The following is a 23,264-nucleotide window of genomic DNA, read 5'->3' on the forward strand; positions in this document are numbered from 1 at the left end:
TATTTGGAGCTGTCACGGCTCCGTTTTGCTATTTGCAAAATGGTACTCAGTTGTCAACTGAGTACATTTCTGCAAATATCACTGCTCTTACTCGGACAGGTTCGCGCTTCCTGAATTGCAAATCTACCTCATTTGCATGCCTTTCGCCTGCAATTGAGGTAATTTGCATATCCCAGTCCTGTCCGTGTAAGAGCAGTTTTAGGAGCTCTCTTGCACGCCCCTGCAGGCTATTCCTGGATCGCTCGTCGGACATGATGGCTGCATGGAGTCTTACTCTACTCTTAGACTCCGTGCAAGCCATCGTGAATCCGGCCCTGTATGTTTCACAAATTCAGTCTCTGAAGCAATAATCTCTACGGAGTAGCAGGGAGCACCATCTGAGTCAGTAAATGATTTGTACATTTTCACCCCTCATCACAAACCTCATTCCATAAGCCTGCATTACAAGGTCACACATGACCTTCACTCACACACACACACACACACACACACACACACACACACACACACACACACACACACACACACACACACACACACACACTTGTGAATATGTATGTATACACACACACACACATATATATATATATAAATATATATATATATATATATTATATATATATATATATATATATATATATATGTATATATATATATATATATATATATATATATATATATATCCATATATGGGATCCGGACACATGCTCAACTAGCATATGCCCGAATCACAAAACATCAAACACTCATACACGAAAGCGCTTAACATCGACAAACGCTTCAGTGTATGTGTGCCTGTTTTCTAGATTGGACTATAGTGCAGGTAAGGGAAAATTCCCTTTTCCTCACTGTAGTGCAATCTCAGACTGAGAATAATAAAGTAGGGGGGTGGGGGGTGCAGGGGGGCAGAAATGTAGATTATTTGTTTTTGAACTACACATACACGGATGCGCATTTTGATGTTAAGCGCTTTCGTGTATGTGTGTTCGATGTTTTGTGATTCGGACATATGTTAGTCGAGCATATGTCCTAGACCCATTATATACATATAGCCAAAAAGTCAAGTAATTGACCAAGATGTGAAATCACATTTGGTCAGCTACCTGACTTGATTTACATGCAACAATAGCTTTTATTGTATTCCTCCAAATTTCTAAAAGGTATCAAACAATGTGTGAGTAAATGAGTGCGCGTGCATTTGTGTGTGTGGGCATCCACATGTGTATATGTTTGGGGGGTCCTATGATAGCTTATTTCCCTCCCTATTCAGAATATGTTCACAGCCTTGAGACTGTAACATGCCATGAGATTAGGAGGGTACTCACGGAAATAATGAAAAAAAAAATGAATGAATGAATGAATGAATGAATGAATGAATGAATGAATGACTGAATGAATGAGTGTATTTATACTTCTAGTGACAGTGGAGTCTGACTCTACCATATACCTCAGAATCTGAACAAACACTTGAATAAATGTTCCTTAATCTGGATCAACAATGCTTGTACAATTTGTAGTTCCCTGAGATACGAATGCTCCATCATCTGTATATCTGTAACAGCCACAATGGCATTGAATTGGACTGGCATTTCCTGAAGTGCCATTACTTGTCATCTGTTATGACAACAAATACTATTACCGCAAAGCTATACCTATTTTCTCCATTCCCAAAAAGGATCACAAAAGAGGTGTAGCACATGCTGAATTAGAGAAGAGGGAAACTGTTTTTAAGTGATGCAGCCGGAGACCTGGTCCCCATTGTCCTCTACTACATGCTTTGTTCTGCAAGTACCCATTTCACCCTAATGCACAGCTCAAAAGCCATGAAACCTGACCCAGTGTACCATTCAGATTACTTGAATATGAAAATAAAACTATGCATGTCATATTCTATTTCGAACTTACTCAACAGGTGAAGTCTGTTTAAACTAAAATGCAATAGGAATACATGTCAACCTTATGGGTAGTTTTTGCATAACATTAAGCCCAAGTTACCATTTCTTTAAATATTTTGTTCCTTGCTGCATTACAGCACATTAGGGAGATATGAATCTTATGGCCTAACTCCCTGTACAATTTCACAGGCTAAAAATGTATTATCAATAAGCTGGCAGTACATCCCTTTGTACTTGTCTGTTGTTTCTTGGCAGTAAAACTCCAAATGTTACATGATGCAAGAAATGAAGTCTGATACCAGAACACTCAAGGCCTTCATTATGAGACATGGTATAGCTGCAACCACTGGGATATATCTCATTTTAAGGCAGTTTGTCTAAACGCTGTGTTGCCTGAAACTGGATTTTTTCCTGGCTGCCAGCAGTATAGCTGAAAACCCTAAGAAGGTACAATATGCCACGTTTCTGAATGTCATAGTGGAAGAACAATTAAGATGTATAATACATGTAAGTTTCAAGAAGAGCAGAAAGCAACAAATGCTCTGATAATAAAGAATTTTCAGAATTATTGCAAGCTAAAAAAAAAATTGGCATGTAGCTACCCTTTCTTCTTCATGAAGGTACACTTTCCAAGGGAGGGTATTTATACTTATTGTACTGAATTAAATAACTGAGTCAATTGACATGAGTGTGGTGAGTTACATGATTACTTGGTACAACACAGAGTTGTGTGTGTGTGTGTAGTATACAAAGTAATCAAACATGAGGCAGACTGTTACGAAAAGCATATTTTACATTATATACAGTCATAGTTCAATATAGAGTCAACGTAATTGTATAGAATCAAGTTAAGCAGTTCAAAAAAGCTTAGTGTGGTGAATGTGAATAAAAACAACTGAAAAGTTGAAGATACAATAGACATAGAAAAGTCGATGTGACTTTTTAAATAGGTTGAGTGGTTTCATTCTAAAATATTCAAGCATGTCTTCGGAACAAAAACAATGAGCTAAAGCCCCAGTTTAACCATTGAGCTTGGTACATGTCATGAAGTCACATTAACCAATCATCACATCAAAATTCAAACTGCAAAAAGTCACACAGGAAGCATTTTCTTCTATTGAAACTTGGTTATCCGATGCCCAACTAATACTCAGCCCAAACAAAACAAATTTGCTAATCTTCCAACCCACCAAACTTACCCTAGACTGCTCTCACTTTAACATCACAGCAAAAGACAACACCACCATCCATCCTACAGAACACACCAAATTACTAGGAGTAGAAATAGACAATAAACTGAACTTTGACATTCACATTTCCATGACCATTAAAAAAGTGCACAAAAAACTAGGAGCATTATATAGAAATCAGCAACTACTTACCAAAGCATCTAAAATTCCTGTAGCAAATTGTCATCTTATCTCTACCCTACTCTACGCCTCTCCAGTATTTACTAAACTTAGACAATGCGACCTAAATAAGCTCGAAACCTGCTACAACAAAATTGCCAAATTTGCCACAGGGGCTTCCTACCGTACTCACCACTGTCTCTCACTAGTAGAACTGGGCTGGCTAGAGCTCCCCCACCTCCTTCAATGGTACCAACTCGCACTCGCCCACAAACTAATAAACCAACCACTAAAAGACCCATCCCTCCAAAATCTCCTCCAACCCTACATAACCACAAAACCACTAAGATCTGGCCACACAAACCTCCTACAGGTCACAAGAGCCAGTAACTCTGCTGGAGAAGCATTATTCTCCTGCACTATAGCCAAACTCTGGAACTCCTTCCCATCCTGAATTATCTCTGTAACTTTTTGCACCCACTTCAAATCCTTACTAAAATCACACTTAAAAACTTGCCAGATATGCCCTTGCAACCCCCCCTCTAATACCATCCACTCCACCCACCCACTATCTCTCTCGGCCCCCTATCAATAACCTACTCTTAACAAGCTTGGCTACTCATGTTCCCAGTTACCTACCACATAATACTAACTTCTTGTAGCAACAACTGGTAATGGCTGTTATGTACCTCAAAAACAGATTGTATCAATTGTTCACTGATGAATTTCAACTACATTTGTAACCATGTTTAGTATACGTCACCAAATTTTAAAATTGTACTATGTTCTACAGCTGTTTTACATCTATGTTTTATTCTTGTCTTATGTCCTCAGCTGGACTAATGTCCATATTTAAATGCTATGTTTTCTAACTGTATAATGCAAGTAATACTTAATGTGGAGCTTTTCTCCCTGGGCCTCCGCTGAAAACAGACCTGTTTCCAATCAGACTCTCCCGGTCAACAAATATAAAATAAAATAAATAAAAAATAAAAAATAAAATGCTACCAGTGCTTAACAAATCATAGCATGTATTAAAGACAAAAGTGGACAAAAATGCATACAGTGAATTACATAGCCTCATAGCTTCAGTAACCAAACAAGTTTGGATTATTTTCAGCCTAGGTAAGCTCACCCAATGTCAAGAGTTACCTACGGTCTCAGGGAGGGGCACATAAGGTAGGCCTTGGCAGAATTTCTGAGTATTCATCCAGTTGTCTGGGTTAGTCATTAATGCATCTAAGGCACTGACTTACTTAATATGCAGTGAGAAGTCACACATTAATACCCTGTCTCCTAATTTTCTCTATTACTTTAGTCTATAACATTTCCATCCTTCTTGTGCCCTGCTACTGTTCAGCCATTTTTGTCTACATAAGTTGCCACTTTGTCAAGTGAAGGTATATGCCACAGACTATGGCACCTTTCCTCCTTAATTTTTGGTGCTATGAAGTGACATCATACCAAAAGACACCATATTTTTGTGTGTGCCCACCTAACACACTTGCCACTTCCCCTTCCAAGACAGAGTCGTGAGGTACAAGCAAATCCTACAAGCCTTACTGGGAGGGTTTCACGCACAGAGGGGTATACCAAACACTCCTCAATTTAGTGAGGACTGACTAACCCCTGTGTACAAGTCACGATTGTGATTGCTTACTAGGAACAGCCTTTAAAAAGAAAAACTGGTTTGACAGATGATTTTACAAGCTGTTGAATAGGTTATTGTGATCACAATCTCTAAGCTGTCAGACATTGTTTTCTTATAGTCTCAGTGGAGGGAAGATGCTATATGGATGTGTTGTCCATGGAGCCAAATTTCCATGCTACAGCTCTGTAGTCAAGTGTAAAGAAGGAGCATGCAACGTGTTATTTTGGTGAGGCATATTACCACATCCACATCAAGCAGTACCCAACTGTGCCATGTGTAATCTGTATCAAATTAGTAATCTAATAAAACCATTGCAAAGAGAATATGTAGATCAAGCAGTGCCCAACAGTGCCATGTGTAATCTGTATCAAATTAGTAATCTAATAAAACCATTGCAAAGAGAATATGTAGAAAAAGCAGTGCCCAACAGTGCCATGTGTAATCTGTATCAAATTAGTAATCTAATAAAACCATTGCAAAGAGAATATGTAGATCAAGCAGTGCCCAACACTGCCATGTGTAATCTGTATCAAATTAGTAATCTAATAAAACCATTGCAAAGAGAATATGTAGATCAAGCAGTGCCCAACAGTGCCATGTGCAATCTGTACCAAATTAATAAACTAATAAAACCATTACGAAGAGAATATATATACATCAGGCAGTGTCCAACTGTGCCATGTGTAATCTGTATCAAATTAATAATCTAATAAAACCATTGCAAAGAGAATATGTAGAAAAAGCAGTGCCCAACAGTGCCATGTGTAATCTGTATCAAATTAGTAATCTAATAAAACCATTGCAAAGAGAATATGTAGATCAAGCAGTGCCCAACAGTGCCATGTGTAATCTGTATCAAATTAGTAATCTAATAAAACCATTGCAAAGAGAATATGTAGATCAAGCAGTGCCCAACAGTGCCATGTGTAATCTGTACCAAATTAATAAACTAATAAAACCATTATGAAGAGAATATGTACATCAAGCAGTGCCTAACTGTGCCATGTGTAATCTGTATCAAATTAATAATCTAATAAAAGCATTACAAAGAGAATATATACATCAGGCAGTGTCCAACTGTGCCATGTGTAATCTGTATCAAATTAATAATCTAATAAAACCATTACAAAGAGAATATATACATCAAGCAGTGCCCAACTGTGCCATGTGTGATCTGTATCAAATTAATAATCTAATAAAACCATTATGGAGAGAATATATACATCAAGCAGTGCCCAACTATGCCATGTGTAATCTGTGTCAAATTAATAATCTAATAAAACCATTACAAAGAGAATATATACATCAAGCAGTGCCCAACTGTGCATTGTGTGATCTGTATCAAATTAATAATCTAATAAAACCATTATGAAGAGAATATATACATCAAGCAGTGCCCAACTATGCCATGTGTAATCTGTGTCAAATTAATAATCTAATAAAAGCATTACAAAGAGAATATATACATCAAGCAGTGCCCAACTGTGCCATGTGTAATCTGTATCAAATTCATAATCTAATAAAACCATTACAAAAGAATATATACTTCATGCAGTGCCCAACTGTGCCATGTGTAATCTGTATCAAATAAATAATTGAATAAAACCATTACGAAGAGAATATATACATCAAGCAGTGCCCAACTGTGCCATGTGTAATCTGTGTCAAATTAATAATCTAATAAAACCATTATGAAGAGAATATCTACCAAATATTAGTTGACTAACAAATGTTTCCTGAAGTCAGAAACGTCACTTATGCTATCAGGCAAAGCATTCTCAGTATACAGAAGCTATCTTTGTAAAGTATGGCGTTCCCATCATCATATCTGATAATGATCCTTTTGAAATTTTTTTCAGATAAGAGGGAGTTCTAGCATGTTACATCAAGCCCCAGTTCTGCACAGTCAAATAGTCAAATCAAAAGAAAGTTGCAAACAGTGAATGTCTAAAACAAGTCGCAAAGTCATAACAGTGATACCATTGTGCTTTATTGCAGTTATTCATCATTATGTTTGAAAATGCCAACTTTATCTTTTGCCTGTTGTATTCTCCCAGGGTGATTCTGAAAAGATGGCCATTTAGATCAGTGTTCTACCCAGGTAACAAACTAAAGCAAATACATACACAAATGAATAAACAAATGAAAGAAAGAAATGTATGTAGAAACAATTTGTTGTAGGATGCTGGTCTGTGAGTGTTCAGTCATTGATGGCTCTTAGAATAAAAGCCAAAATTCCTACCTCCACATTAGTTGACCCTTGAAAATAAAGTACATTCAAAATAGGAGGAATGAAGCAGAATCAATTAAAGACAGAATTTCCATTCTGATAGATAAACCAGGATTATTTCTCATTTGATGGAATAATACAATGTGAAAATTCAGCAGAGATGTCATAGCAATCAACCAGAAGGATGTATTTTGTAGAAACACTAGATTGTTTGGTCTGAAAACTTTAGATGGCAAAGTGCGGAGAAGATACAGGAGACATACTAAAAATAGAAATGAGTGTCAGATTGATCCTGGTGGCACAGAGACTTTATCCATACATGAAGAAAGGCATCCTATGATCTCTACCAGAAAAACAAAAACAGTAGGGCAGCAGGAAGCACCACAGTAAAGGGAAATTTTGAAAAAAATGCAGAGGCTTTGTGATTCACACACAAAAAATATACTTTTTTAAAGTTATTAATAAAGTATGCTTTTTGTGTGTGAATCATGAAGCCTTTGGATTTATTTCAAAATTTCCCTTTACTCTGGTGCTTCCTGGTACCCTATTGTTTTTGTTTTTCTGGTACAGTTATTCATGGGCGCTTATTGTTTCATCCTTGCTTGGTGATCCTGTTATCTCTCCAAAGGCATGATCAGGCTTGTATATAGACGGTATCCATAAACATTGTCACCAGAGAGGAAGGGAGTTTGGTCCATCTTCAGTTGCAAGTACTATTAATTTGCTTGTCCTCAACCAACAAACATTCGAGATATCAACTCACAAACATTCAAGATATCAACCCACAAATATTCAAGATATCAACCCACAAACATTCTAGATCATCTTAATCATTCGAGATATGGAGATCTTTTTAAAAAAGCCATCTTGATACAAAGTTTCTGAACAGATGATTTGACTAAAATGGCTTACATTCTGAAATTGTAAAATGTGTTTCTAATATGATTAAAACAAAAACCAGCATGAAAATTATATCCAGATAAATGATGGCGATATAATGCATTAAATGAAAATGAAAAAATAAAACAGCATGCATTTGAAAATATGTAATATATATATTGTGTTTCTATCTGCTTTAAAAATTACGATTACCTATTTATTTGAAGAAAGTGTAATGTGATATATGATGCTGTGTTTTCAGACATTTAGTACCTTTTACTTTATGGAGTAACAGGATGTTAAGAGACACATGGTTTCTAGTTTTTTGTACTGTTGAATAGTCTGAAAAGTAAAGTCATTAAACCGACAGCAAAGCACATTGCACCATGTTTCTCATTTCAGAGTTAAGATCCCAGATGATAGAACTGTTGTAGTTTACTGCCTTGAAACCTGCCACCAGTGCAAAATATTCATCTGTAGGAGTGTGTATCAGGCCAGTCTGAGTATGTATGTGTGTATACATAGAGGATCATCACTGTGATGTGCATCTGTCATCTGTAGGAGTATGTATCAGCCCAGTCTGAGTATATATGTGTGTATACATAGAGGATCATCACTGTGATGTGCATCTGTCATCTGTAGGAGTGTGTATCAGCCCAGTCTGAGTATATATGTGTAGACATAGAGGATCATCACTGTGATGTGCATCTGTCATCTGTAGGAGTATGTATCAGCCCAGTCTGAGTATATATGTGTGTATACATAGAGGATCATCACTGTGATGTGCATCTGTCATCTGTAGGAGTGTGTATCAGCCCAGTCTGAGTATATATGTGTGTATACATAGAGGATAATCACTGTGATGTGCATCTGTCATCTGTAGGAGTGTGTATCAGCCCAGTCTGAGTATATATGTGTGTATTTATAGAGGATCATCACTGTGATGTGCATCTGTCATCTGTAGGAGTGTGGGTATCAGCCCAGTCTGAGTATATATGTGTGTATACATAGAGGATCATCACTGTGATGTGCATCTGTCATCTGTAGGAGTGTGTATCAGTCCAGTCTGAGTATGTATGTGTGTATACATAGAGGATCATCACTGTGATGTGCATCTGTCATCTGTAGGAGTATGTATCAGTCCAGTCTGAGTATATATGTGTAGACATAGAGGATCATCACTGTGATGTGCATCTGTCATCTGTAGGAGTGTGTATCAGCCCAGTCTGAGTATATATGTGTGTATACATAGAGGATAATCACTGTGATGTGCATCTGTCATCTGTAGGAGTGTGTATCAGCCCAGTCTGAGTATATATGTGTGTATACATAGAGGATCATCACTGTGATGTGCATCTGTCATCTGTAGGAGTGTGTATCAGCCCAGTCTGAGTATATATGTGTAGACATAGAGGATCATCACTGTGATGTGCATCTGTCATCTGTAGGAGTGTGTATCAGCCCAGTCTGAGTATATATGTGTGTATACATAGAGGATCATCACTGTGATGTGCATCTGTCATCTGTAGGAGTGTGTATCAGCCCAGTCTGAGTATATATGTGTGTATACATAGAGGATCATCACTGTGATGTGCATCTGTCATCTGTAGGAGTGTGTATCAGCCCAGTCTGAGTATATATGTGTGTATACTTAGAGGGTCATCACTGCAATATGTATCTCCTTGCACATGTATATATATATATATATATATAGTACATTTATTTATTTATTTTTCAGGAAGCAGGTTCTGGGTTTTCAAAGACACAGAACTTTTGCCTGGCTACCCTCAAGACCTTATAACACTTGGAAGTGGCATTCCTGCCCATGGCATTGATACAGCGGTATGGTGGGAGGATGTCAGGAAAACATATTTCTTCAAAGGAGACAGGTTAGTACAGTAAACTATCAGCATATAATTTTAACCAAATTCAGTATTTTTTACAATAGTAGTGTTATCTGGTACATTGGTTCGTTTGATACATTGGCATAATAGAAACTGAGTCCCATAAATTATCCAGTTGTTAGTCATATCAAGGAAAGTGTATATTTTGAGAGTGTATATGTTTTGAGACTTTTTTTCTATGTAAAAACATTGTGTCTGAGAATGGTTGCATAATGTCATAAATGACATTTTTCCATGAACTTAAGTGGCATAACTACATTTTGGGTTGTACTTGACATATTGTGCAGGTTATGGCTTATCAATACAGTTTGGGTTTAGTAAGATCATTAAGAATTTGAGGACATATCATATGTTGTACAGAGCAATTCAAAGAAAAAAAAAGCCTTCTTTTTATTATTTGGGTCATTAAAAGTGAGCATTATAACCAAAATGGTTAAATCCATACAGATAATTATCTTGACTCTGGATGATTTCCCAGACACTTTTATGAGTGTATTATTATTTCTAGTTTATGTCTGATAAGAAGGATATTGTTGTATGTCATGCTATGTCTTAGATGTTATGGAAGAAATGCTTGTACCTTGTAAATTATAAACACAATCTTTATAAGGGGCTTTGTTCAAATATACCTTACTTGTATTAAAACTAAACAGGTTTGGAGGAAAAAGAATTGCAGTAATTAAAATCCTGTACTCTTCAAAGGATAATGCTATCAGTTTAATCAAGGTCTTCTTTAGAATGTTAGCAAGACCTTGGACTGTGTAGGGGATTTTTACAGAATAGGCAGTACAAATCCAACTGAATTGCAGCTGAAGGGACAAAGGCTCTCTCGATTATTAGTAAACATAGACTGAAAGGCCTTAGATCCTTATAAAGATAACCGAGCTGTAAAAAGGCTATTGATTACCAGATGAAATAAATCCACTCCGTGTTGTGTTTTCTACTTCATTCCGCACATAATGCGTTCTGTCTTCTAGGGATATTAAGCTAAATTCCCTTGATTATTTTAATAAAATACTATTTGCTTTCAGCTGCAAGACGTTCGCTGCATGGATACCAAGCTAGCATGGCAGTTCTTCTGTTACATTTGGAACTGAAAAAACAGTCACATTGCCAAATGTTTTCAAGCTTGTCCTATAGTGCTTATTTCTGTTTGGATAAACTTTGCTATATTTGCAGTTATGTCTTGCATTATAAATATATAATCATAGCTGGCAGATGTCATAACATGGCTCTAAACATGATCTGAGAAGAGTATTCAGTGTGAAAACAATAGCTCATGCAAAGTAATTAACTGAGTGCACAGTTCCAAGTCGTAAATACTCACCAGTTCTTATTGGAGCTATTTGCTAATTCATCGAATATGACATTGAAGTAATGATATAAAATGCATATAGAGTTTTTACTGCTATTCTACCCTTGTGATTCCACTTGTAGTACTACAAACCATATACCTTTGTATGCAGTTACAGTCATTGTGAAAGAATTGTGCACTCAAGGGAAAAAAGGTTGTCTATGTTATCTGCCATTTCAAAAGAACTTACATTTTCTGTTTTAAACATTTCTATAAATATATTAAATTTAGCTTGTCTATTGACTGTAGTGTTGTTCCTATGAATTATTAAAACACATTTTAATATTTAACCATAAAAACTAGTTTATCTACTTCGGTTTTAGACTGCACTGCTTAGCTCTAAAATCCTAAGATGTTTACATATTAAAGCATTATTATAATACACACACACACACACACACACACACACACACACACACACACACACACACACACACACACACAGACAGACACACACACACACACACACACACACACACACACACACACACACACACACACACACGCACACACGCACACACGCACACACACACACACACACACACACACACACACACACACACACACACGCGCGCACACACAGTTAGCTTACCTAAGTAAGAGCACCAGCATACTCCTAGCATTCTCAGGAAGGGACTACATAGTAGTTAGAGCGGTTACATTACAGGCAAGTTTCAATCTACTGAATTGTAGTGAAGCAGCTGAGGTAAGGACAGTCAGGTTACCAAGGTGATAGGAACAGTGAGAAGGCATGCCTGAGGGTGTACGCATTCACATGTGCAATTATGCAACTCAGGCCACAGATGTGCAGTACAGGAAAATACCAAATTAGTTCAGTATATACATGGGGAGGAAAGGGAGAGATGGGAAAGCCACTATGGAGGCAAGAGCAAGTTGTGAAATAAACACAGTGGTTACCTTAAGGACTGATATGTGCACAGAGATAATCATACTATGTCACATCATTATCTGGGTTACTATTTTTGAGGCCAATTTCAGCAGTGGTAAAAAAATCATGGTAACCATATTGCAGGAGACCACATTAAGTCAGGTATAGGAATTCAGGGGAGAAGAGTTTGTACTGAATTATTGACATATAGTGATGGAGGAACTGACTTGTGTAACCCACAGCAGTACATGTCTTGTCATAAGCCCAAGGGAATATCAACAGCTGGAAAACTTCATCATATAAGAAACAAAAGTGTTACTGGAGGCTTTATGTACACATGAATGTGTATACTTCAAAAGGGTGAAAAGAGCAAGGTTTTCTGGGACCAGGTGTGGCAGGGAGTGGGGCAGGCTATGAGAGCTGTGGGTGGCCATAATGAGGTAATAATAGATGTGCATGTCAGGGTCACTAAGACAACACTATTTGCCAAGACCAACAGACAAGATATGTGCTCCATAAATATGGGACCACCAACACAGAAGTAATTCTGTCCAGGGAAGGTGAGAGAACTCACATACCTGGTGCTGGTTTGGACATGGGAACTTGGCAGGTGACCACTGCCTAGGAGTCTGTAGGGGATGCACTAGGTTACTACTAGCATGTTCATTTTCAGCTGTACACAGACAGACCGACAGGCATGAAGGTTTTTTCAGCAAAATGCATCTGCTTATGTCTAATTCAAGTACAATGTGGTTGCAACTGCAACATCCTGAACCACAAGGTATGTATGCATGTGCCTATACTTTATTCACATAAGTGACCGATAGCAGTCAGTGTTCTGCAAAGTGTGCATGTGTGTGTGTGGATGGGGGTAAGGCACATATACCACCACTGACAGAGGCATGTTAGCTATTTGCTTTGGCAGGTCCCACTGGTGGAGGGTCCAGCACAATATGTCAGAATACATCTCAGGCCACCAGGATATCTGCTGATGATGATGGTGCCACCATGCACATGGTACATTCTGATGATAAATTTGCACTGTCAGAAGTGGTACATTGAAGGTCGTGAATGCATACCCCATTTAAGAGGTGAATGTGGATTGGCAGGTTGAAACTCTGATATCACATGTGTTTAGTATTGGATGCCCTGTCCATCTTTGGCCCACCGGGCTACACAGGTGTCATCCCAGAGCTGTACTGCCTCTGATGTGCATGTACTCACCTGAGGGGAGAGCTGTGCAGGTGGCCCCTGCCACCATAAGTCCAGGTCATTCCTTCACATAGGTAATGCACTAGGCGTTAATCAGCAGATGTGCAGGTTGGTGATCCAGGCAAACACAGCTGCCATGCACATCATGGCAGACATGGTGAGTGCACCGAATGGCCTTTGTGAGGACAAGCATTCATACAGGGACCGTGGAATGACCTGCAGGGGTTCAGGCACCTAGGCAACATGACATTTCCCTGTGGTACATTTGGTTGGGAACACATGGCTGAAATGATATTCAGCTGCAGAGAAATATGGCTCTTGTGAATTCCTTGTGGCCAAACAGAATTCAGTGCCAAGCCCACAACTTCAATAAACACATGCACAGGGGAAAATAATGTCTATGGCCCACAATGGCAACATGAAACAGCAGGCAATATGGCAGGCATCAGGAGCAGGCTGGCCAGTTGGCATGTTAGTGGCATTAAAACTTCACTGCGCAATGGCAGAGTCTTTATACTTGGTGTGTGTGAACCACTACCCCCTTCACTGTGTCTGGGGAACATTACCTAAAATGCATACTGGAGCCTAAATGTGACTATATTAGCATGTAGGATATTCTGTATGATTTAGTACACCTCTACATGTTGTAGTTACATAAGCATGTACTGTACGCACATTACTCATTACTTCTTCTGCCCCCATGCACTTGGTTATTAAAGCTGTGGGCAAGACAGTTTGGGCTTCTCTTTGCCCACAGGGAATTCACAAAAGCCATATTTATCTGCAGTTAAATATGTCCCCAACCAAATGTACCACAGCAAAATATCTCACTGCCTAGGTGCCTGAACCTGACCTGCAGTTTATGTACAGTGGTATGATATATATATATATATATATATATATATATGTATGGACTTAGAGCAAACATGCCTTATGGAGCACTGTTCACCAATGAGGAAAATGGAAAAATCCCAGCACAATCATACAAGAGTCCAGATGTGCAATGGACAATCACAGGCCAGACTTACACATATAGCAGATGCTAATCTAGAGACTGCATCTGTGCCTCCCTTGACCATGGCAGTCACCACCCCAGATGTAGTCAATCTCATGGTTGTAGCAGATACTTATCTGGCTCCACAATATGGATACCCTGCCTGGCCTTCCAAGATTCAAGGTCTTAAAGTTTCACATCATCCACATTATCTCTTTCCCAGCTGGCCTGCTGAATCCAATGCTTAGCCACAGTCATCCTCAAAGTCATGGATGCTATCCCCATATAGCCTTCTCACATTGAAAGCCTTAGTGGGGCTCCTGTACATGCTGATGCTGATGTGCTACATCCCTCCTCATGCAATATTTATTCAGCTGTGACACTCCAGAGCAACACAGTACACTGGGCCAATGTTCACAATTTGAAAGCACCACTCCAGCATTAAAGGATGTCATCCCTGAATCTACCAAACTGCTACCTATCTGTTTGACTACTGCATCCACCTTACATAAGTCTTGCACCTAGGTTAATGTTCTCTGACTATTGCTTCCACCTTACATAACCATACCTCTCAACCTGGACATCAAAAACTGGACAAAGGCCCATGAAAAGTAGGTACGACTGGCAAAAAATCGGGATGCTGGTTAATATAACATCTGCATACATAATCAGGTAATTCTGCCCACTCCAGTGGAATTATGGGATACCAACATGAAGACTGAAGTCACTAAATAATAATAATAAGTAATGGCAGGCATCTGAATTTAAGACTTCATATCCCTCAGAAAATACATCATAATGCAAAACCTGTTAGTCTAGCAACTATCTTGAGTTTACAGGAGCAATATTTAAAATCTGTCCTGTTTTGGGGCCTTTATCTCACCATTATTTGTGGCTTTGTCCAGATTTCTTCCTCTGAGAGATTGAGAGGTTTACATGCAAATACAGGGCCATTTTATTTTCTGTTAATGTTGTGACAAAAGGAGATACTCCCGGCACAGCTAACTGGAATTTTGTAAATAATTATATATCATTTGTGAATATCAAACTAATTTATACAAGATGCTGGTGTTACAAATGTATTAGAGGCAGCTAACAAACACTGTATTGGGAAACACTCAGGAGACCACTGAAAATAAAATTAAAAAAAAAAGTTTAATACCAATAGTGTTAAGCGCTTTCGACCTCAGAACATAGGTCTTTATCAGAATAAAATCCTGTAATAATACACTCACTTTTAAGTCTTAAAACATTAATTGGCCAATCAATCAACTTTAAAAGACAACTAAGTAATTTAAAAAATATGTTGTCTTAAAGGTGTCTATTATTCATCATCTCTATCTCCATTAAATTTGCTTCATACATGGTCTATGACGGTGAAATAAAATTTCTTAAACTTGTCACATTTTGCTGCATGTTTGGCCAACACATTGTCAAAATTCGTAACTCTGACTGCATACATGTGCTCATATATTCTTTTTCTTAACTGCCTGTTTGTTTTTCCTGTATAAAATGCACCACATGATGAGCACTTGGCCAAATAAACCACAAAAGTAGGCCCACAGTTGAAAAAAACAGGAACTTGCCATATCTTGTTTTTCCCATACACCTCAAAATATGGTCCCCCTGCTATATACCTACTCTGTGAACAATTTTGACATTTAAAAATGCCTACTGTGCTGGTACTAGTCCTATGATCTACACATTCTAATAGATTCTTAAAATTGTTTGCTTTTTTATTAATAAAAACAGGGGCTGTTCCCACCACTTGCAAGATGTCATTGCCCTCCAAAATTCTCCAATTGTTTTTAATGATGTTCTTAATGGCTACACTATCTACAGTGTAAACTAAGGACATGGACAGGGACCAGTCTTGATTTTTAATAGAGGTCCTCTGATTGTCCTCCTTCCCATTTACTTCATCATGCATAATGTTTGTGATGAGTGTTGGTGGATAACCTCTAAATTTGAACCCATGTAATTCCCCTAATAAGCTGTCCAAAACAGTGTCATCAGTGGTCAACCTCTTTATCCTATTTGTCCTCTAACTATGTTACGTTTAGTGTAAGTGGGATGCATACTAGAATAATGCAACAAAGCATTACTAGTTGCATTTTTATAACTGATGACAGAACCCATCTTAAAGCTGACCACATCTTTCTTTATCTCCAAATCTAAAAAACTGATACTGGAAGTATAAGTTTAAGGTAAGTGTGGAAAAACTTTTAAAACGTAGTACTATTATTCACCTCTCCCAAAAACATGTTGAGGTCGGCTACCCCTCCCTTCCATACAAAAAACAAATCATCAATAAAATGATAATATAGGAAAACATTTTCTCTCCCCTGTAACTTGGAAAAAATGTAAACTTCCCAAAAAGCTATAGCCAAGTTGGCATAATTAGGAGCCATCCTAGATCCCATGGCCACTCCTCTTCTCTGAAGATAAAAGTCCCCTTCAAAACTAAAATAGTTATTATCTAAAACCTGTTCTATACATTCTATCAAAACCCTACACTCTCCCAATTCATATTCTTCACTTTTAGTTAACATATAACTCACCCAATCCAATCCCATGTCATGGGGAATGGAAGTGTACAGGGACTTCACATCAACTGTAACTAATAGATCATCATGACCAACCTCTTGTTTTTTGACTTTGGACAAAAAAATCAGACAAATCTTTAATAAAAGACTCAGATCATTGAACTAATCTCAACATCCCTCTATCAATGAATTTAGAAATTGTTTCTAACTTAGAAGCTGGTGCTGACACAGTAGGCCTACAGGGAGGATTAACTTCATGCTTACGTATTTTGGGTACTCTGAACAAATAGCCTATTTTTGGTTTAGAAACATGAAAAAAAGCAAACATGTTACTTGAAATGACACCTTCTAAAAGACAATCCTTTAACCATGCATCAATGTGTCTATACGCTTTTAAAATGTCACTTTTGTTAACCTTTTTGTAAAAAAACCTTGTCCATTAACATACTATGCATATTCTCAATATAATTACTTTTGTTCACCAGAACCAAAGCCCCCCCCCCCCCCCCCCATCAGCTTTCACTCTGCTTCCCCAACAAACCTCATATTTCTCTTTCACATTTTTCCTCAAAGGTCTTCACTGTCGGATGCAATGGGGGATTAAACAAACTGAGTACAACAAAGTCACTTTTGATTCCCACTTCATTGTCACCAAAAATAATCTTTGAATTTAGTTTCCTCGTATATCCCTTCAAGTCAATTAATGTCTGCACCAAATCTGATCTACAAGAAGGGATTCGATTCCTCTTCGGAAAAACTCCTGTCTGATAAATTATATATTTTGAAGTCTAGAGGCATTACCTTGGCATTGTTATTGGTGTGTTCACCTTCTTCCTCTGAAACAGTGGATACAGGTTTCTGTTCGCAGATGTACTGACTACCTCCACCCATAAACCTGCTGGTTGTGGAATAGTGTCCACTGCTACTACTGACTGGTTTGTATCTATCATTCACCTCTGCGAGAAGTTGCTCTCTACTCCTTTCTTCATCTCCAGCCTTTTGGATTGGCATGGAAATAAATAAACGTTGCCATTATTGGCTCTACTAGTGTTCTGTTAACTTGTGGTGCAGTTCAATGATTCTCCTGATCCAAGTTAACACTTTCTCATGAGATGTTACTTCCTTCCATGTTACTAGTTGAAACAACCTGTTCTCCCACTTGATAGTGTACTTGGTCTCGTTCAATCTTCTTTTCTTTTTTTTTTTTTATTTCTGTATTAAGCTGGTCAACTTTACCTCTCATTTTAGTTAAAACTTGATTAATTTCTGTGGCAGTAGCAGCCAAAGTCAATTTATCCATGAGACCGTCAATCCACTTCCGTAGTTTGGCTTCCTCCTGAATTTGATATTCCCTTAAAAGTCTGAGGAATGCCAAACCTGCGGTCTCACATATATCATTCCACTTGCTGGGAAAGGTGTTGCCATAACAACCACTTAGTTTATTCAAAACCTTTAAACCTTTAGGGACTGTCTTCACTTCCAAACAATAATTGAAAAAAGTGATGTCTCATTGTACTCTTTTATATTTTAGTAAAGATTCCTCTAAGTCCTTAAAAAGCCAATTTTTGTTCAAAATGACTGTCTGGCACATCCGGAGGTAACTGCAGACTGTCTGTAACTACACTATCTTTGAAAACAGGAACAGTCATCATTCCCACAATCATTTCTTTCCACTTAAAATCAGCATCAAAGTTCCATATTCCTGCTTCCTGTATGAACTCTATGTCATATAAGATACTTGTGTTCCAAATGTATTAGAACTGGGCTCCCTATTACGCTGTCACAGATGCAGGTTGTCAAATGCATCTTTGTCGAACTGAAAAGCATGAAAAGGCAAAATAGCGAAGCAGCTTTTCAGCGAATTCTTTCCCTGGGAGAGAATTTGTTTGGCCGCTTTCGCTACTTTGCCTTTTCGACACTGTAGTGCGATCTTGGAGTTGGTATATTTAAGTAGGGGGGGTGTGGGGGGCACAGCCTCACTCGGGGTGTTGCCCCACATTATGCAATGTTTTATAGTTTTTTTTCTTGGAACAGCGATTTTTTTCCCTTGCAAAAAAAAATCGCTGTTTTGAGGTTTCGACGTTGTAAGCTTTTGCTTACATGGGGTTGATTATGTGTCGTTCGCTCTTCTGCGCATGCAATGTCATAATATACACCCATAGAACTGTATGTCATGTGTATATCAAACTGCTCTGTACAGATGTTTGTATTGAAAAGGTATTTGTGAAGTGCTTGTGCTTAAAATGTATCCACAGTGTGACCTGCTGGAAGAGAGATGAAATGCACTTCCACTATTTTAATTGTTTAACTGTATATGTTAACAGGAAACCGGAGGATTAACCTCACTTCAGCAAATTTTAGAAAAATATTTGAAATTAGATTACTTTATAGGCTATCTGACAGGTTTCAGTGCAGCTAGAGACAAAGTCTGTACTAGGAAGCTTTCTGTATTGTCTTCAGAGTGAACTAATTGCTACTTTGGAAGCATGAAGAAATGCAATTGTTTTATGACTTCCATCACCTGCTAAAGATCTGAGCAAAAGCCCTTGTATGAGTATTTTTACAGATAGTTGCTAAATACTATCAGCTTTAGCAATGGGGGTCTTGCTTGGGAACTAGAAGTCAGATGACCAGAAATGATGTCATTCTGCAAGCTATCCCAACAGTAATATTTTAGATATTATTTTGAGAAGTCTCTCAATGAGACAGAGCATTCTGCATTGTCTTGGACCTGACAGACAAGAACCATTCACTACATCTACCTTGCTCTATTAGTAAGTTTATAGGGTATGGTAATTCTCTTAGATAAACTTAGGAATATAGTGAAGCTTAGTTTATATATTATTTTTTATTTATTTATTTGAGATAGTCCTTTAATGTTGTTTTAAATATTTCCTGTGAATTGAACTCTTATGTCAATGGGAATATGTATTTAGTATTATCTTCTTCTTTTATTATTTATTATTAAATATATTTAAATCTTTCATTGTGGATGATCTGTGTAGAGATATTTAAGTTTTGAGAGTACTTGCATATTTTTTTGGTAACACTGTGTGGACCACTCCTAATAGCCTTGCCCTTGGTCAAACTACCATTTGTATTACTATTAATATTACACAGTAAAATTGGACACCCTTTGTTAAGGGCCTTAAAGTAGCTGTTGAGGAGTGACTGGAGGGAGTGGTAACTACCTTATAGTCTGGGCAGAAGGGAGCATAGCTAGTAAACCTGTGTCAGCCCATCCCAGGTGTGTGTGTGTGTGTGTGTGTGTGTGTGTGTGTGTGTGTGTGTGTGTGTGTGTGTGTGTGTGTGTGTGTGTGCGTGTGTGTGTGTGTGTAAATCAAACCTTAAAGAGTGTGTGTCAGCTACTTGGGCAGGGACACAAAGCACTGGTTGGACAGAGAGAGTGTTGGAGATCTTGGCTTGGTCACTCAGCTGAGATCTCAACTCTATAGCTGTGCCAGTGGAGATTTGGAGAAAGAGGGAGAAACCAGCTCCAGACTAACTGAGGACTCTGTGTACTCTTAAGGGAAATTGAACTTGATGCAGAGAGCTGCTTCTGGAAATACTGTTTGTGTACTTGTTATCCTCCCAGTAATCATCCCCCCACAATTGCCAGTGGTGGGGATTGAGGCTCCTTGATTACTGGTCCAGTGGAGGATCATCACAAATGTATACAATTACACACAAGCACAGCACTCAGTAACTGCCTCTAACTTTGAAAGTGTAAAACAGCTGCTGACTACAAGCAACCCTTTTCATAAAAAATGCAGTTCAGTCTTATGCTACAGTCTAGAGGTTTTGGATACTGTGCTAATGGGTGATCTGCAACAGCAGATACCGAAATTACAAGATTGCATAAGTATGGCGTCATACATAGGAATTTCAGTTTGGTAAAACAATAAAATTCAAATCTTGAAAACACACCACCAAGACCTAAACTTTTTCAGGGTTCCATGGGCCCTAAAGAATCTTTATAGTTGCACCAATCATGTGGTGATTGGCCCACTCCGCAAAAGTATTACTGTCAAAAGTAAACTTGCATAGATATTTAATCAAATCAGAGAAGTTAAATAAAGCAGCAGCTTCTGACACCTTTTCTGAAACTAAAGGAACTTGTTATTTTAAGTTGGTTGTATAAAAGAAGACTGCACATGTCACCCGTTACTTTGTCTGTTATACCAGGCAGACTACTTTGTGATTATTCTATATCTCTCGCTACTCAGCACTGCTACTCATGCTGTCTTGCCCTCAGAAGTGCTTAAATCCCCTTTTGCAAATTATCTAATTTCCCATACTTATATGGAATATACGCTGTCACCAACAGTCAATCCAATAGAGAAAACATTTAGTTTTTCAAGAGAGAATGGTTTTATACAGAGACAGGCTGTTAGTATCCAAAAGACAGCAACTACTGCAAGTCGCGCAACAGCTCTGGTAAAAGGTGCCCTCACCTGATCACATGTAATACTGTCAGCCAATCAGCACACATTTATGCGTTCAGTTTTGTAGCACATGGACACATTGAAACAAGCTGCATGGGAACACTGCTTCTCCACTCCTCACAGAAGAGCAATGATACAGTTCCCAATTGGTGTCATTTTGACACCAGACCAATGCGCAGCTAGTGGCAAAGCAGAATGAGAATGTGATACCAAGCTGTTGCCAAGAGACTGATTATTTTCTGTGACTTGAAATTTGCATTATGTTATTAATGCATTTACTGACAGTCTATAGGTAAGACAAAGTCATGTTATAGTGGCTATCAGAAAAGGCAAAATACTACAAGTAGCTGAGAGTTATGCGACACTGACTTCATGTAACTCCAGTCTGCAGCCATGTGCTTTGGACAATTATAGGCTGTCTTGATCTTCATTTTGTCTACAGAAAAAAAAAGTTTTTTTTCAGACCTGTCAAACACCACATCCCTTGCAGACTCTCTTGTAAAAGTTCCAACCTAGAATTTTATACCTTGTATTTTTTTTATTTCTTGGACTAAGATCAATCAAAAGCTACTAACTCACAAACAGTTTCTGGCTTTACTTTGGAAGCCACTGCAGTTTGCTAACAATGTTTGAAATAGTATTCTAACGACTGCATAAAAGTGCAAGGCAGGTAATAATTTAAAAAATGGCATGCTGGACTAAATTTTTTTATTTTTTGTTGTTTTCTTTTGTAACTACTTTTTTTTTAACTTTTGATAAATGAAATGGGCAACAAAGATGTGGTGTTGTGTGTGTTTTTATGCATATATGCTTATATTTATATAAGTATGTACACACTCCTTTATGTAAGTAGATGTAAGGTGTGTATATTTAGGTATAGATGCAGACTATATATGTATATGTATGTAAAAGCTGAGACAGGGTTCACAGGTGTATAGTAGGCTAATGATCACTCACCATCCATGATTTGAAACTTCTGCCCCAGTCTTGGAGTCCGACAGGCATTCAAGCAAATTGGAAATTGAAGGGGCCACTCAGAAATTTGTGGCACCCCATGATTTTGCCCTCAAAACCAGTAAATACCAAGGAATTCAGTATGGTTGAGAGGTATGTACAGTACATAATCCTTATATCTAGGTAAGGGCTTTTTGATGACTGCATCCACCTTACATAACCTTACACCAATGTTAAGGCTATGTGTCTACTACATCCACCTTACATAACTATTATGCCTATATTAGGGCAGTGTGACTACTACATCCACCTTACATAATCCTTACAATTAGACAAGGATTTGGTGACTATTGTATCCACCTAACATAACCCTTAAACCTAGGTTAGGGGTATTTGACTACTGCATCCACCTTACATAACCTTTACACTTACGTAAGAGCTCTGTGACTATTGCATCTACCTTATATAACCTTTAAACCTAGGTTAGTGTTCTGTGACTAACATATCCACCTTACAGTGGTGTAATTCCCAAGATCTTGTTTGCTGCTTTATGAGGTTGGATGCGCTCATATTGGCCGTGGCTAAGTTGTGACATATTTTCTCTTATTTTTCCTGTATACTGTTATATTTGATAATAGAGAGCTTACTATTTAGTTATATTTAAATTGTTGTGCCTTTTACTGTATTACAGTTAAATAATTATAGATGTTCTCTGTGTTTCACTGTTGCAGTCATCACACATGGGTTGTCTGCCTGCAGGTAGCCCTCAGTCAGCTCAAATACCAGAGTCTTGGGATTTCTGCATTGGATCCTGTCATCTCATCCATGACACCAGGTCGTCAGGGGTATAAAACATGCAGATGACACCATTACATCAGCTTTTCTTGCCGCACGGGAGCCCAAAGTAGAAGCAGTTCACAAGTGCCGGTCGGCAGCTACCTGAAATTTTCATTTTTCGAGTT

General features: G+C 38.1%; 1 protein-coding gene across 2 annotated transcripts in view; it reads left to right on the forward strand.

Annotated features, from left to right (window-relative positions):
• The window catches only part of MMP16 (matrix metallopeptidase 16), a 1,817,877-nt gene that overhangs the window by 1,740,557 nt on the left and 54,056 nt on the right, over window positions 1-23,264 (forward strand). For both annotated transcript variants that reach the window (XM_044065394.1, XM_044065395.1), the window contains one exon: window positions 9,743-9,893. In XM_044065394.1, coding sequence (XP_043921329.1) covers window positions 9,743-9,893 — 151 coding nt within the window. The remainder of the gene's footprint in view (window positions 1-9,742; window positions 9,894-23,264) is intronic.

This window comes from Protopterus annectens, chromosome 3.part0 (assembly GCF_019279795.1).
Source record: "Protopterus annectens isolate FY-2018-M chromosome 3.part0, PAN1.0, whole genome shotgun sequence".
NCBI classification, from domain to species: Eukaryota; Metazoa; Chordata; order Ceratodontiformes; family Protopteridae; genus Protopterus; species Protopterus annectens.